At 36.3% G+C, this 17,317-nt stretch overlaps 1 protein-coding gene across 7 annotated transcripts in view; it reads right to left on the bottom strand.

The window, feature by feature from the left end:
- ZNF711 (zinc finger protein 711) overlaps window positions 1-10,533 on the bottom strand; it is a 29,049-nt gene extending 18,516 nt beyond the window's left edge. Inside the window, exons 1-4 of one of the 7 annotated variants that reach the window (XM_032757243.2) lie at window positions 10,281-10,533; window positions 8,452-8,569; window positions 7,285-7,538; window positions 6,816-6,920 (exon numbers count right to left, since the gene is read on the bottom strand). In XM_032757243.2, coding sequence (XP_032613134.1) covers window positions 6,816-6,894 — 79 coding nt within the window. In that variant the 5' untranslated portion in view covers window positions 6,895-6,920; window positions 7,285-7,538; window positions 8,452-8,569; window positions 10,281-10,533. Of the gene's footprint in view, window positions 1-6,815; window positions 7,539-8,451; window positions 8,570-10,280 lie in introns of all 7 variants that reach the window. The other 6 variants (XM_058441456.1, XM_058441458.1, XM_032757245.2 and 3 more) reach the window with 6 other exon arrangements.
- Window positions 10,534-17,317: the final 6,784 nt, after the last annotated feature.

Raw genomic sequence — 17,317 nt, 5'->3', positions numbered from 1 at the left:
TGAGACGGAGTCTCACTCTATCGCCCAGGCTGGAGTGCAGTGGCGCGATCTCGGCTCACTGCAAACTCCACCTTCCGGGTTCACGCCATTCTCCTGCCTCAGCCACCTGAGTAGCTGGGACTACAGGCACCCGCCACCGTGCCTGGCTAATTTTTTGTATTTTTAGTAGAGATGGGTTTTCACTGTGTTAGCCAGGATGGTCTCGATCTCCTGACCTCGTGATCCACCCATAGTTTGGCGATTTCTTACAAAACTAAATATGCACTTACTATACAATCCAACCATTGCAATCTTGGGCATTTTTCCCCAGAAAAATGAAAATATATGTTTATACCAAAAACTGTACAGAAATATTCCTAACAGCTCATAGTAGCTATTACTCATAGTAGCAAAAAATTAGACACAACCCAAGTGTCCTTTAGCAGGTGAATGGTTGGTTCCACCAATTCTGGCACATCCCTACTATGGAATACTACTCAGCAATAAAAATGAACACACTATTGATACATTCAACAACCTGAATTTCCTCCAGAAAATTTTGCTGCGGGAAAAAAAGACAATCACCAAAAGTTATGATACTGTATAATATATAAATGGAATAATTTATATTATCTCAAAACAATAAAACTATAGAGATGGAGAACAGATTATTGGTTGCCAAGGGTGTCTGTGTGTGAGTGTGTATGTGTGTGTCTGTGAACACACAGGGATGGCATATATATATAGTGATAGAACAGCTCTGCATCTTCATTGTGGTGGTATTTACATAAATCTATATGTGGGATAAAAGTGCACAGAATATATACACTCACACACACACATGAATGTATGTTAAAAATGGTGAAAACTGAATTAGGTCTGTAGTCTAGTTAACAGTAACGCGTGAATGTCAATTTCCTGGTTTTTGTATTGTACTACAATACAAAATAGTTATGTAAGATGCCACCATTACAGAAGATAAGTAAAGGGTACATGGACTCTATGTACTCCTTTGCTCTATTGCTTGTGAGTCTATAATTGTTTCAAAAAATTAAAAAGGCACAAAAACGTAAAAGGATACTAATATGTTAAGCGAGTTAATAAAATACCCTATTATAAAATATGCGTCATAAACATGAAAGTGTCTGAACTTCTTTAACTTATAATAATTACTATATCCAAAATTGGAAGGCATCTTTCAACACCTGATTTAGGGGGAAAAACTCTCTACTCATCTTAGACTAACATTTGGTTTGATAATAGTAAATCTGTAGGAATAAAGCTTTAATGTTTTTCTTGAGCAGCATGGTAAACACCAACTCCTACCTGCCCTGTAAATATTGTGTGAGTGTAAAATCCCTTCATGAGGAATTCTGCTAAGTTCTGCTCCCTGAGGTGGTACAACAACAAATTAAGAGGGTTTGTGGATCTGGTTGTAATAAATTATCTACAAGAAATCATCCAGTACAAAACCTTTTGATCACTTTCTATAAAGTAGTACCTGAAAGAGTGTTATTTGTCATATAGTGTTCATTATTTTTAATCAATTCATTATGGAAGTTAGTTACCAAGTTAGGATGGAGACCAATGGACACCATCAATACACTAACACATCAAAGAAAAAGGTGAAAAGGGAAAGCTGAGCTTTCAACAGCGTTTTTGGGATACTTTCCTTTCAACCCTTTTAAATCCTCACCGTCTCAAACTCTCATCTAAACCACTAAATTACCCCAAAAGGACACAGCCACAATCCTGGAAGTCTGGTACACGAAGAGAGTATGTATAAAACAAATATTTTTAATTCGGTTGTTACTCCACTGGGCATTTCAGAAATGGGGAGGAGGTGGGGGTTCAAATTTAGCATTTAATCAGACTGGAAATGTGGTTTTTTAGCAAGGAAAAAATTAAAATATTAATCCTGTAAAATTAACTGTACTGGAATTCTATATATCTAAACAATAAAATGACTAATTCACAAAAATCTTTTCACAAACCAAAGATTTAAAATATGGGAAATTCCATTTATTTTAGAACACTGCTTAAGATTAGTCTGGTTCCTGAAAGTAGACCATCGGGAAGGAAAGAAGGGTAGAATAATGCTAGTGGGGACCTGGGTTCAGATCAACCTGGTTGGGTGGACTCTAAGAAGATAGACTGAAGGAACAGTGCTAGTTCACCTAGCCTCTAGCAAGAACTTACAAGTCAAAATAGATCAGATCTAAAAAACTAAATAAATAAATCCAAATATGTTTGTTTATCCTGAACCAAATGCTCTCAAGGATCCTAGACCAAGAATTGATAAGTCCCTCACAGGGTACCAGCAGATTACTTAGACCAAGATCCAAGATATCTCTTATTAAATTTTGTTTGTTCTTCTTATCAGTTCATCTGTTAGATTCCACTGACTTTCTAAACAAAGTCACTTAGCTATAGATTAGCTATATTTATTGAGCACTGACTATCCAACAAGCAACCTGCTAATACAAGTATCATCTCATTTAATCTGTATAAGGTGAGTGCGATTATTCTCATTTTAAATAAGGAGGAACTATGGTTTACAGATGTTATATAAGGTTGCCACAAAGTCCTGGCTGGAAACTGAACTCATTGTTTGACTCCAGACTGCCTTTTTTCTACTTGCCTGGGAAGAGGTTAGAGTATATTTACCCTAGATACTGTTTTTTAAAGAGATGTGTAAGATTAACTAAGTGAGGCACAGCTAGAGGAATAGCTTAAGATAAACAGTAAAATGGCCTATCACGTGGTCGCTCATTTAAATTTTAAATCATTTGGTAAACAGCATTAAATTGCATTAATAATTTATCTTACTAGCTTAGAAAATTATAAACAATAAGAAAAAATCATTTAAAAAGTATAAAATTAAATGATTAGGCAACAGTAAGAAACATGTCCTGATTTCAAGTATTTCCCATTTTATTAAAGTTATTCCATTTAAATACGAATACTTGGAACATCACCAGAATGACAGCATAAAATCTGTTACATGTCAGGTCTGTCTTGGGCCACTATCTAAGGGTGTTTTGCTATTTATATCCTAAAACAACACAGACTTTTTGCAGCATTAAAATCTTAAACAACTATTAAATTCAATCTCATACTTCAAGGACAGCTATTATACTGAGACACCAGCAAGGTTATTGAACAAAGTTGTAAATTTCTAAGTCTCAAATACTCTTCAAAACAAATTGGTCCAATGAATTCTGCATTAAATTAATGTTTCAGATTTTCTGTATTGTACCAACCAAGAACCTTACAGAATTTGGAGATCTTGTGCCACAGTGTTCTTATTTGGTTACCTCTGTGTATGTTAAACTCTAAGTTTCACAAATGTCAATAATTTATGGGCTGCAAATATCTAAGTTTTGACGCTGACAAAATTTAAAGAGAACGTATCTAATTTCTAATGAAATTTTAGAATTTAGAAATTTTAACAGGGAGGTAAAATAAGCATGGGGGGGCTGCTTTCAGAAGAAATCTAAGTTATCAGGGCTAAAATTTCCAAAAGTCCCCCAATAAAGGTCTTTTTAGGTTTAGGTCTGTTTGACAACCTTTGCATTTCACAAAATATCATACAAAAAATGAAAATGCCTATAAATGAAATTGTGCTGGGCACTGCATATCAAAAACAGAGTGAGAGTTACTGCCTTTTAAAAGTTCAGAATTTACCAAGGACAAATGGAAACTTAACATATTTCAGGTCAACATTATCCCTAAGCACAAACGAGTGAGCATTACCCATATTAGTTATTCTTGATCTAATAGCAAATTCAGAAAAATAGTCTCACCAAAAATGTAAAAGTAATTTAATTGCCATTGATTTATATACCTTGATTTAAGAGAGCATAAAAATGAAATTTAAAAAGAATGCATCATTTGTAAAAACCACTAACTCAAAATACTACCAGACAGTTAAATCATAAACAGGTATATAACAACAAAAACAACAAAAAGTGTCTTTAAACTTTTTTCTGATATAAATCAGTTTACTCTATTAAATTCATTTTAGAGAGGGCTTTAAATAATAATATGAAAATACTAACTAAAAATTAGGAGTTTGCAAACCTTTCAATTTTATTTATAAAAAGGGAGGGGAGAGTGAATGAAAATCTTACTTTCTACATATTTATGCAGCTATAATTGTGTATAGGTATATGTGTGTATATATATTCTCCTCAATTCACATGAAAAAAAAAATTCCAAGAGGCTGTGCTATTTATTCTGTGGTTTCAGATATGCCTTGGCATACTATCACACGCCTCCAAAGGCACTCATACTCCAATCTAAGATGCAAAGCTTACTTTGTCAAACACAAAATATTTCTAGTGGATTAAAAATATTTCAACAACCCAAATATCTATCAACTGATAAACAAATAAATCAAATGTGGTGTACTCATACAACGGAATATCATTGGCAGTGAAAACGAATGAAGTATATACTGATACATGCTATAACATGGATGACACTTAAAAACATGCTAAGTGAAAGAAGCCAGACACAACGACCATATATGATTCCACTGATATAAAATGTTCAGAATAATTAAATCCACAGACAGAAAGATTAGTGGCCGCCTAGGGCTGATGGGGAGAGGCAGAATGGGGAATGACTGCTAATGGGTATGAGGTGTCTTTTTTTAGGATAAGAAAATGTTCTAAAACTAGGTACTAGTGATGGTCATACAATTTTGTGAATATGCTAAAAACCATTGAATTGTATACTTTATAAAAATGGATGAATGGAATGGTATGTGAATGTATCTGAATAAAATGTAAAGAAGAAAACACATATATGTTAAATATTTCAATATGCATATTCTATTCCCCTAACAACTAAAAGAAAAAAAGTAGTAGATGTAATAAAGGAGTAATTAATTCTAAAGACATTGAGGATAAACAATGGAAAGGAAGGTTAAAAGGAACATTATGTAAATATTCACCAGCACCAATCAGATATTTTTTTCATCTTTTGAAAGGAATCACACTTTACTAGCTAATATAGCCAACCTCTTCAGAAATGAAGTGAGTTTTGGCACTTTACCAAATGCTATAGGAGAGGTAATATTTTGTATTAAATGGAAAAACTACTATAATACTTCCATTTTAAAAAATATCTTATTTTAAAAGGTAAAAAAGTAAAGTTGACATTTCAACCAAAATTTATTTATCATACTGAAATTCCAGTGTTCCATTATTCTAAAAACTATCAACGCTCTACTAAAGAATTCATGGGAATATCTTTAATCTCTTACTCTTTGGCCCTATTATCCTTCCTCTAGAATTTATTGATGAGGTTTTTTTCACCCAAAGTCATTTCTAAATCATCCGTAGTCAACACAATTCACTTAGCTTTCAGAAGAATACATCCATGATTTCTTTGTATTTCATCAATTAGCTCACATCCAATATTGGACTACTCAACTTTATTCATCAGAAAGAAATGTCAAAGAATTCTATAACTGGAGGGGACCTTAAATGTTATCTAGTGCATTCATTATAAAAGGGAATTCAGTAATTTATCCAAGTTTACACAGCTAGTTAACAGCACTGCCATGACTAGAATATGGCTTTACTGACTTCCATTCCTGTGGGATTTACTACAGGGGACCAAATGATACATTCAACCACATTATCAACGAACAATAGTAGCATTTTCTTAACTTAGCAAAGTATCACAGTTCTATTCCCTCATCACTAATTTCAGCTTCAACAATTCCATATTACCTCGTTTCCTGTTCTTTTATCGCAGTTCACCATTTGTCTTTTCTGCTTTCACTCCAATCTTATCTTCAACTCTTTTGATCTCATCCCTGCCTTTTATAGTTCAAATAGCTCTATCTCCTCTGTAATTCAGATCATCTCTGGCCAAATTCAGTTTATTTGTTGAATGTCAATGGATTCTTGGCATCCTCTTCAAAATGAGTACTGTTAAGAGGCTACTTACAAACCTAGCCACAAGAGTAAGGACTCTTTTTTTTTTTTTTTGAGACTGAGTCTCATTCTGTCACCAGGCTGGAGTGCAGTGGCACCATCTCAGCTCAGCTCACTGCAACCTCCGCCTCATGAGTTCAAACAATTCTCCTGCCTCAGCCTCCTGACTAGCTGGGACTACAGGCGTGCTCCACTACGCTCGGCTAATTTTTTGTACTTTTAGTAGAGACGGGGTTTCACCATGCTGGCCAGAATGATCTCAATCTCTTGACCTCGTGATCCACCAGCCTTGGCCTCTCAAAGTGCTGGGATTACAGGCATGAGCCACCAAGCCCGGCCTCTTTTTTTTTTTTTTTTTTTTTTAAAAAAAAAAGAGAAAGAAAAATGTATTCTAATGGTAACAACTTTCTGTGGAAATAGCATCACAATGATAATCACCTAGTGCATGATTTTGCATATCACCATATAAGCATCTTATTTTTTTAGTTGATATAAGCACTTCTTTTTCCAACTTTATTAACAATGCAACTTAAAATGTGTTTTAGAAAGCCAGTTTAACATTTCCTACACCTGAGAGCTGATATATACTATCAGAACAGAATGTGATATAATTATGCAGTTATTTATGTAAATTGAGTTTTTCATTTCCAGTAACATACTACCACTATATTTCAAGTGTCCCTAACACAACCTTCCCCTAAATTGTAAGAGTGATGTTAAGTAGACCACTGACACACAGCTTTATGAGAATAATCTCTACAAATATATTTTCCTAGTAAAAGAACAAGTTTTCATTGTAATTCACCCCTTCCTCAACTTATTTTTGATTTTTATTATCCCCTTACTTTTAAAAAAGAAGAAAATACAACAAAGAAAATGCTTTACCAAAATCTTGCATAATCATGGTATGGGCCATTCTAGAGTCTGGCGTGTGCAATCCAAGACTTCCACCACCTGAATTCATACTTAGCAAAGTTCATTCACCAATATCTGCAAAAGAAATGGCTTTTAAAATAGTTTTAATACATTTAGCCCAAAGTTAGTTGTTTTGAGAAAAAAATGCAATTGACAATATGCCTTTCAACCAAGTGTGGAAAGCTTCATTACAAAAGAAAGCAAAACAAAGAAAAACCATGGTTAGATGCTTTGTGTGACAACCATAAATAAAAGAAGTGCCAAGTGGAAGTAAACCAAAAATAATGGAGACGAAGGCACAGTCAAGCTGATGAGCCATAGGGAAGTGGTAGAAGAAAGCAAAACAACAAAACTGCAGTGCTAAAGTTCCAGTTAAAACATAGGTTATAAAAGAAGAACGAGATGACAACAAACAATAGTTAGGATATTTATACATTACTAGAGGACTCAGATGTCTAGTATTAGTGAATTTCATCCACTGGCTCTCATCCATTTCTTCCAGACCCAGATCAGCCCTGCAGCGGAGCTCTGCAGATAAACTTGTATTCACCTCTGGCTCCCAGGGTTCTACTTATAATGTAAAATGGTCTATCCCAGTTTCCCCGGAGTTCTTTGAACCAGTAAGGACTTCTGGCCTCACTCTACTACATTCTCTTGTCTCAGTTTTGAGGACTCATGAAACATGACTGCTTCCTAAATATGGTAAAAATAAGATCGATCACATACAAACATTTAGCAAATTATTTATCTCAGCATATCATTTACTTGTAATTGTACAAATGACTTTTTATTAGTGATTAATAAAATTATGCTAGCTTCATGGTGGTTTTGAAAACAAGGGCTCAATCTATTTCATTTCAAATGACTTATCCTATATTTACGATCATTTGATAGTATGGAACATAAAGTCAGATGCTGTCACTCAATATATTTCTTAGACATATATATGTGCATTTTCTCTTCAAACATAAGATTCTAAGTAAATCAACAAAAACCTGTCAATTTTATAAGGCATTTATCTCCTTTTCACATAGTAGTGCTTAATAAATTGTACCATATTGCACAACAGATAAAGCTGCATCCTTAATGAAAGTTTCAGAAAGGTGACACGTAATACAGCTTAATATATTCTTAAATAAAGGGGGATGGGTAAATTGGTATTCAGGAGGCAGGAGAGTCTCACAGAGGAACCCCTATCACTATTTCAGGTGTATACATAAATATGCTACAGAAGTAGGTGACATTTCTGTACAACAAACGATTCAGACAGAATTACTTTATATATGAGCAAAACTTCACATTTTTAGAAATTCTTAGTTGTGTATCTTTTTTCAAATGCCACATTGTTTTCTGCTTTGCTATTATGCAAAACGAGGCCCAGAGGCCAAGACAGTTCACAATAAACTACCTGTGTGTTAACAAAATAAATCTGAAAGAGACTTGTTCTTAACATTTAAAACAGTGTACTATTTGGATTTTAATTAGAGTAATTACTTTCTTTACCACATAACCAATAGAACAACTACAAATGTCTTAAAATGTTTTTAAAAACTTAATTTTATTTAACTGTTAAATAAGATAAAACAATAAATAATTTGTTAATCACCTTTATGAGTGTCTCGAAGAAATTGTAGATTTTCTTACATAAAGTAAAATCTGCAGTAATTTCTTTTTATTTTTCCTTCTGTGCTATGTTATTTTCTTTGAGAAAACGCTCTCTTTACCTATTATAAAAATACATTCAAAATCAGATACTTTAAAATATTTTAAACTAAGTTTCTTACACAACTTAATATTTTTCTTTACACCTGAACTTGCATAGTGAGGCTGGGAAGGGTTCATATGCTCAAATCTATAGTAATCTTAAAAGCAACCCAAAGGATTCCAACAAAAACAACTACTGACTACATTAGCAACGTTATTATACTTAGAATGCTACCACTTGATTAAACCAAAATCTTCTCTAAAGCACATCTTAAAAATCAGAAACAACACCTTATTTTAGAAAGTGAAAGAGAATCAAGGGCAAGCTTTATCCTTGCCAAATCCATACTGAAAAGTCTGCACTAGCACTCAATGAAGTGTAAAAATTACAACACATAGTGCAACTATTATAAAAGTATTACACTGTGTGAATACCAAATAAATAAACCGGAGTATCTTTCCCCACATAGGAAGTTTCAATAAAATCAATAATAAATGAGGTATGAAAAGAGCAGTGTGTTAAGTATTTAATAATCATTAGAGATAGCTAGGCTTCTTGGTCTTCTCTAGAGTGTATCTCACATCCTTATTGAATGGAGATAACCCACCAAGTACGCTTCAAGTAAACATCTTTCCATTAATGCATGGGGAGTAGAAATCACAAAAAGAAAATCTGTCTCTTCTAACATAGCTCATTCAGGACCTAGCTTCTTAGTGATGTCAATAGGGTGACAGATAGATGAGAAATGGTAAGGCGGCAGAACAAGAGAATGTGAAAGTAGTATTTGCAGAGATGGGAGACAAAGGAGCCCTGGCAAGTAGCAGTATTGCAGCTTTGGACGCAGCCCTCCTCCCGCATAAGTCTCCTTTTCCCACGACCATGCCAAGTTTCAATCATTTCGAGCAGAATGCACACACGTGCCCTCTGAGGTATTACCCATCTGACTAGATCTTAAACCTAACAAGAGAACCTTAGCAGTAGAAAGGAAGAAACCGATGAGACAAGAATACCCTTTCCCCTCCTCCCTCCTCTCACTTGGTGCAGCGGTCGCCACCGCTGCTACCCACGCCGCGCTGCCCAGCCCCTCAGCCTCCTCCAGCTTCCTCTGCCCCGCTACGTGGGAGACGGTTGGGAACCAAAATGGTGGTGTTTTAGTGTAGGCGACAGTTGTCGCACACGCCCCCCCCTCCCCCCAACTCCCAGGCTCTGACGGCTCCCAATCCCCTAAAATGCCGATTCGGTGCCACTTCCTCGCACACGCCGCCATCCCTCGCGCATTCCAAAGGTTACTATTAGCTCGGTCAGGGGGCGGGGGCGAGGCGACTGGGGCGCCAGTGAAAGGAATATGGGGTGGAGGGATAGCTGAGAGAAAATGCCAGGGGGACGCTGCATTCTTCACTTCACCGTTTTGTTTTCCGCCATTTTCCCGTCACCCTAAACCACCGACGGTCTCAACGACGGCTCTAGCTCCCTGGGGCTCTGGCCTAGGGAAAGAGGAGGTTGGCTAAGGGGGAAAACCCTTACTTCCCTCAATTCCTCCAGCCCCCGGCTGCGGCTGAAGAGGAAAACTCCGCCCGAGGCGGGAGGAAAGCTCAGGGACTGGACGCCACTTCCATTGTTCCCTTCGCCCTACGCTACACGCTGGGTGTGAGCCTCTCCTCCCCTCAGACAAGAGACACTGAACGCGGTGGATCCACGTCCCTCTAGTTTCTCGTCAGGAGTCTCCTTACCTGCTGCTGCAGCTACAGCTGCCGCTGCTGCTGCCGCCGCCGCTGCCGCCGCCGCCGCCTCCGTGCCGCCAGTCGGACTGTGACCGCGCTCTGGATGGCTGCGGGGGGCGGCAGCTGTGGATCCCTTAAGGTCCTCACATTCGGGTTTCCGAGGTTCCGCAGCCCGAGCCAATCACAATCTACTCTGCGTCTGGGAGGCGCGCCGCCTCGTTCTCCTTTATATTGCTGCTGACATGCTGAGGTTGCATTACGTCACGCTACCCTTGCTGCAGGGTAGGGGGCCAAAGGGGGGTCTCGTGCACGCGCGCGCGCGGGAGATCGAGGCGCCCGCGCTAGGTTAGTGCGAGACCCCGCCGGCTTGCGGCGGGGGCTGAGCGCCGGCCAAGTCCAAGTGCGCAAGCCCAGATCTTGGCGCGCCCCTGAGGAGTTTCTGTGGGAAGATTTTCTGTTTTCCAGGTTTCCCAAGGGAAACGAAGAAAGGGAGGGGGAGAATCAATGACTGAACCTCTAATAGATGTTGGACGACGTTAAAAAAGAAATGTATCGGCCCTACCCTCGAAGATTTGACAAATTAGACTGACCAGAGTGATAAGAGGTATGCCTCACCCCAATAAAACCTGTGTGTGTTACAGTTTCCCTTCCTCCCTCCCTTCATTTCTTTTCTATTTTGTAATGGTAGACAATTCGATGAAGAAAGTGAAGGGGAGTGAAGAAAGGTATAGAAAGGAAAAGGTGAACAAGGGGCCTCAATGAAGTGGACACTAAATATCTCATGAATGTGTCACTTTCAGCTTCTGTCTGCAAAAAGTGGGAGGACAGTGAGAAATTCATTGGGTGAGGGGTGGGGAAAAAAGTGATGAGATGGGATGAAAGGTAGGTGGGGACTAGATTGCGTAAGCAGAGGGTCTTATGTTTTGCCTATTTTAGCTTTAATTCTATAAGCATTTGGAATCAATAACAGTGTTTAAGCAGGGAAAGGATAGGATCCTAAAGAAAGTAACTCTTTATCTTTGCAAATCATTTGAATATTTACAAATAAAGCATGTTATTATTCTAGATTCTACATACATTCTTCAGGTCTCTATAACCTAATATACCACTAAAGGTTTTGGTAAAATTATAGAAGATGTGAAAGTCCTAGCACAGTACCTGGCTCATAGTAGACCAGGAGTCGGCAAACTTTCCATATAAAGGGCCGGATAGTAAATATTTTATTTTTGTAACTAAATAGTAGTAAGCAAAATATTTTTTGAGGGCTATAGCGTCTCTGTCACAACTACTCTGCTCTGCCATTGTAGCCCCAAAGTGGCCATAGACACATTCAGCAGAATGAGGAGATATAATTTCCAAGCTTGAAAAGGGTGAAATCCAGTTATTACTAAAACGTGAAGTATGATAAATAGATAGATAAGAGATTGGTAAATTACCTTCCAGTGTGAGGTTCAAAGTTTCTCTGCAAGAAATGCACTTTCTGCAAAGCCCGTCCACAGTGGGCACAGAGAAGGAGCATGCTCGTGTGCGCGCATGTGGTGTGTGTGTGTGTATGTGCATGTGTAATGATGGTAAAATATTTGTTTTCCTTACTTTTGAGTTCCAGGGAGAGATAAGTGAGCATGGCTGTGTTCCAGTAGAACTTTATTTATGAACGCTGACATTTGAATTTTATTTCATCTTAATGCGCAGTGAAAAATTATTCTTCTTTGAATTTTTTCAACAATTAAAAATGTAAAAATCACTCTTAGTCATAGTCCATAGAATAACAGGCAGCAGTCCAGATTTGGCTTGTGGGCCATAGTTTGCCCACCTCTGTAGGTTTCATTTACTTAAGCTTTTATTTTCCATTCTAGAAGAAGAAAGAAATTTTTATGAGTGTGTCCTCATACATGACATTTTTCTATGTTGGATAGCCTGGCAAATACTACTTATAGTCTTGTCCCATGGCAATTCCAACAGGACACTCAAAGAAGAAAGCTGAGAAAGATGTGGGGTTTTTACATCAATCACCTTTGTGAATGGTACACTGTGGGAGATAATTTTTAAAACCTGAAGGCCATCCTTGCTCTTCCGTCTTTCTCCAAACATCTAGTCAATGAAAATATCCTGAGAATTCTTCCTCTTTAATATCTATGGAATTAATCCCCCTTTTACCTATTATCATTACCTTGTTCAGGTTCACATACCTTCATAACTGGATTATTGCAACACCTTGCTAACTAGTTCCTCTGTGTCCATTTACTCACCAAATTCCCAAATCAAAAATGACAAAATCAGAAAAATATATCAAATTGATTCTCCCCATTCCATTTTCACTTCAGTGAGGCCCTCACCAATGGGACAGTAGTAATAGTCTTCTGACTTATTTCTCTGCTCCACTTGATATCTTTTACAGTGTAGAGTCTACACCATCACTGAATTCACTTGCATAACAAAACAAACAAAACTGATTATCTTACTCCCCTGCTTAAACATTGCTATCAATTTCCACTAGAAGTCAAGGATAACACCCAGACAAGTACAAAAAGAGAGTTTTGGGAATCCCAGCTGGGGAACAATGGGGAGACCATCCAACATATGTCCTTTAGATATTTGGCCAATACTTATTTAAAGGAAGAAACTGACTAATACATGGGAAAAAAAAAACTGTTAGAGCTGGCTGTTTATGCTATTTTGGAAAATAGTATTGTTTTTATATGCATGTGTTAGCATTTTTGAAGTTTCATATTAGTCTCAAGACCAATAATATTAATTAGGTACTATAAACTTTGTAATTTGTAGCTTCTTTGTTGTGTAGGTGGTTCACATCATTCCCTCTACTAGCCTTGGTAATCCTGGCCAACTAATAGTGTTTTGCTATGGTACATTTAAAAAATTGCTGTCCCTTCTGCCTCTGGACTCACAGTTTGTCGTCAACTATATTATCTTCAATCTCAGCCTCATCTAGGAAAACTCATACCCTGCTTTCACTGTAACCTGGGCAACTCCCAAGGAGATAATCTAAAGTAAATTAACATGAGGATATTCTGGGTTATCTAGAAAACCTCCTTATAACTAAATACTGTCATACATTATCAACACTCACATTTGTATTTACAGCACATTGACACCAGATAGTAGTATTTTAATTGTTTTTAGCTGATTTGAAGTGAAGGTGTCATACTTTGTTTTTAAATTATGTGGTTCTATCAGGTTCACTATACATAATACAATTTCTTGGTAGTTAGAATAGAGTTGTGGGGGAAGTGAGTAAGGCAAACCACATTCAATATGCCAATACAGAGTCATATTCGTGTTGTGAGCTGCAGTTTAATTTCAGCAAAACAATATAATGCATAACATGAAGTTAATGCTGTTAAATTATTGGTTTTGTTGTTTATTGTGTGGTTTTATAATTATATAGGCATCATAAGCCCAAAGCATCCATTTTTTTCTATTTTATTTTAAAATTTCAACTTTTGTTTTACATTCAGGGGATACATGTGGAGGCTTGTTACCTGGGTATATTGCGTGATGCTGAAGTTTGGTGTATGAATGATCCCATCACTCAGGTAGTGAACATAGTACCCAACAGGTAGTTTTTTAGCACTTGCCCGCCCTCCTTCTCTCTCCTCTTCAGTAGTCCTGAGTGTCTGTTCTCATCTTTATGTCCATGTGTACCCAAACAAAGCATTCATATACATATGGCTCTACTGCTGTTCATATTTAAGTAACATTATAATAAAACTACCATAATTTAAATGAACATTGAGAGTACAATTTTTTCTTTAAAATAGTCTAATAAAAAATACAAAATGACACACAAACAGTCTGTAAATACCCCATGTAAAAGGTACCAGGACTCCTTGGGGGGAATAGCTAATTCCAAGTTTGAGATAAAAAAAAAAAAAACAAATAAGATGAGATTGTGACATATTGTATCAGAGAGCAGGGGTACCATCAAAGTCTAATGTCAAAAGTACACAGGAGGCCAGGCGCGGTGGCTCACGCCTGTAATCCCAGCACTTTGGGAGGCCGAGGCAGGCAGATCACGAGGTCAGGAGATCGAGACCATCCTGGCTAACACGGTGAAACCTCGTCTCTATTAAAAATACAAAAAAAAAAGAGTACACAGGAGCGTCAGACAATAATAGTAACTTTGAATGATGAAAACACATTGACTATATAAAAATGCATGAGTTGATTAGTGATACTGGTAGAGAGAGATCCCCCTACTCCCAAAGAATGAAACCTCATTGAATACCATTTAAGGTAAATAGAACATTGACTCCTTATTCTGACAATTAGCAGTCAAAAGAAAAAAAAAATCAGTATTTTATTCTGCTTTTTCTGTCAAACTTTCAGAACAACAAGAAAGCCCTAGTTTGATAAAAGTTCTGTTTGCAAGAAATACAGTTAGTAAATGTAGAAAAAAATCCAGAAATAAATGTAGAAAATCACTATTTTACAACCTCCAGTGATGTAACAGATCCAGGCAAGGATCATCAGTGGGTGAAACATGAGATGAAAAAGTTTATTAAGGAGTTCAGGCCGTCATCACCTGAACCCTGTAATAATTTCATCATTGACAACATTTGGTATTGTCATTACTCTTTATTTCAGCTGATCAGATAGTTGTATAGTGATATCTCATTGTCTGACAGCTAATAATTTGTCTAATAGCTAATCATTAACACCTGTTTGTGTCGTTATTTGCCATAACTTCTTTGATGAAGCGTCCGTTTAAGTTCTTTGCCCATCTTTTAATGTGGTTGTTTCCTTACTATTGAGTTTTCAGAGTTTAAAAAAAATACATTTTCTGGATACTAGTCCTTTATCAGATATTTTCTGTACATCATTACTAGGTCTTTTCATTCACTTTACAGTGCCTTGGGCAGAAAAAAAGTTTTCAAATTTGATGAAGTCAAATTTGTCATTTTTTTCCTTGCATGTGTTGTGCTTTGGTGTCAGTTTTAAGGTTTTTTTTTCCCTAAAAGTTTAACTTTTTAGTTTTTACATTTACATATATTAATTATTTTGCGTTGGTCTTTATGTAAGGTGTGAAATTCAGGTTAAGGTTCATTTTCAAAGGTTCCAGCAATATTTGTTCAAAAGACAACCTTTTCTCCACTGAATTGCCTGTGTATCTTTGTAAAAATATCAAATGGCCATATTCATGTAGGTGCATATCTGTCCTATTTTTTAGGTTCCGTTGATTTGTGTATCTATCCCTTTACAAACACTGCTCTGACTTGATTACTCTAGCTTTACAGTAACTTTTAAAATTAAGTAGCGTGATTCCTCTTTGTTTTTCTTTGTCAAAATGTAATGAGCTATTCTAGTTCTTGTGTCTCTACATGTAAATTTGAATATTAGCATGTCTATATCTATACAAATTTCTGCTGGGATTTTGGTTGATATTGTGTTAATCTATAGATCTCTTTGAGGGAGAATTGACATCATTACTATAATGATTCTTCTATTCATGAACACAGTATGTCCATTTATTTAGGTCTTCTTGGATTTGTTTCATCAGTGTTTTGTCATTTTCAGTATATACATTCTGTGCATGCTTTGTTAGGTTTGTACCAAACATGTTCAGTTTTAGGAGCTATTGTAAATGGCATTTTTAAAATTGCAGTTTCAAATTTTTCTCTGTATTTAATTATAAGCAGTTTGAATATAATATGTCTGGGCTTGGACTTTTTGTGTTTATCCTCTTTAGGGTTCACTCAGCTTATTTTATTTTATTTTATTTTATTTTATTTTATTTTATTTTATTTTATTTTATTTTATTTATCATGATAAGAACATTTAACATGAGATCAACCCTTTCAACAAATATTTAGTTGTACGATGCAGTATTGTTAACTAAAGGCACAATATTGTACAGCATATTTGTAAATATTAATCATCTTGGGTACTGAAACTTTACACAAATTAAAAACAACTGCACAATTCCCAGTCCCCCAGCCCCTAAGAATCACCACTTTACTCTTTCATTCTATGAGTTTGACAATTTTATTGTATTTTTTTTGTATTTAATATTATGGGTACATAGTAGATGTATATATTTGTGGGATACAGGAGATAGTTTAATACAGGCATACAATGTGTAATAAACACATCTCAGGGAAAATGGAGTATCTCTCATCTCAAGCATTTATCATTTCTTTGTGTGACAATCCAGTTATATTCTTTTAGTTATTTCTAAATGTGCAATAAGTTATTGTTGACTGTAGTCACACTGCTATACTACCAGACACCAGCTCTTTTTCATTCTATTGGACTATATTTTTTGTACCCATTCACTATCCCTACTTCCCCCAACCTCCCACTGCCTGTCCCAGACTCTAGTAACCATCATTCTGGTCTCTATTTCCATGAGTTCAATTGTTTTAATTTTTAGCTCCAACAAATAAGTGAGAGCATGCAAAGTTTGTTTCTGTGCCTGGCTTATTTCACTTAACATAATGACCTCCAGTTCCATCCATGTTGTTGCAAATGACATGATGCCATTCTTTTCTATGGCTGAGTAGTACTCCATTGTATATATGTACCACATTTTCTTTATCCATTCATTTGTTGATGGACACTTAGGTTGCTTCCAAATCTTGGCTATTGTGAGCAATACTGCAGCAAACATGGGAATGCAGATACCTCTTCAATATACTGAATTCCTTTCTTTGGGGTATATATATAGCAGTGAGATTGCTAGATTATATGGTAGCTCTACTTTTAGTTTTTTGAGGAACCTCCAAAGTGTTCTTTATAGTGGTTGTACTAATTTACATTCCCACCAACAGTGTACAAGAGTTCTGTTTCCTCCACATACTCACCAGCATTTGTTATTGCCTGTCTTGGATAAAATCCATTTTTTCTGGGGTGAGATAATATCTCACTATAGTTTTGATTTGCATTTCTCTGATTATCAATTATGTTGAGCATGTTTTTATACACCTGTTTGCAATTTGTATGCCTTCTATTGAGAAATGTCTACTCAGATATTTGACCCATTTTTAAATTGAATTACTAGATTTTTTTCCTATTGTTTGAGCTCCGTA

This window comes from Hylobates moloch, unplaced genomic scaffold, assembly GCF_009828535.3.
Source record: "Hylobates moloch isolate HMO894 unplaced genomic scaffold, HMol_V3 SCAFFOLD_7, whole genome shotgun sequence".
In the NCBI taxonomy this organism is placed as follows: domain Eukaryota; kingdom Metazoa; phylum Chordata; class Mammalia; order Primates; family Hylobatidae; genus Hylobates; species Hylobates moloch.
The sequence above is the reverse complement of the archived record's forward strand: the minus strand, read 5'-3'. Positions and strand labels throughout refer to the sequence as shown.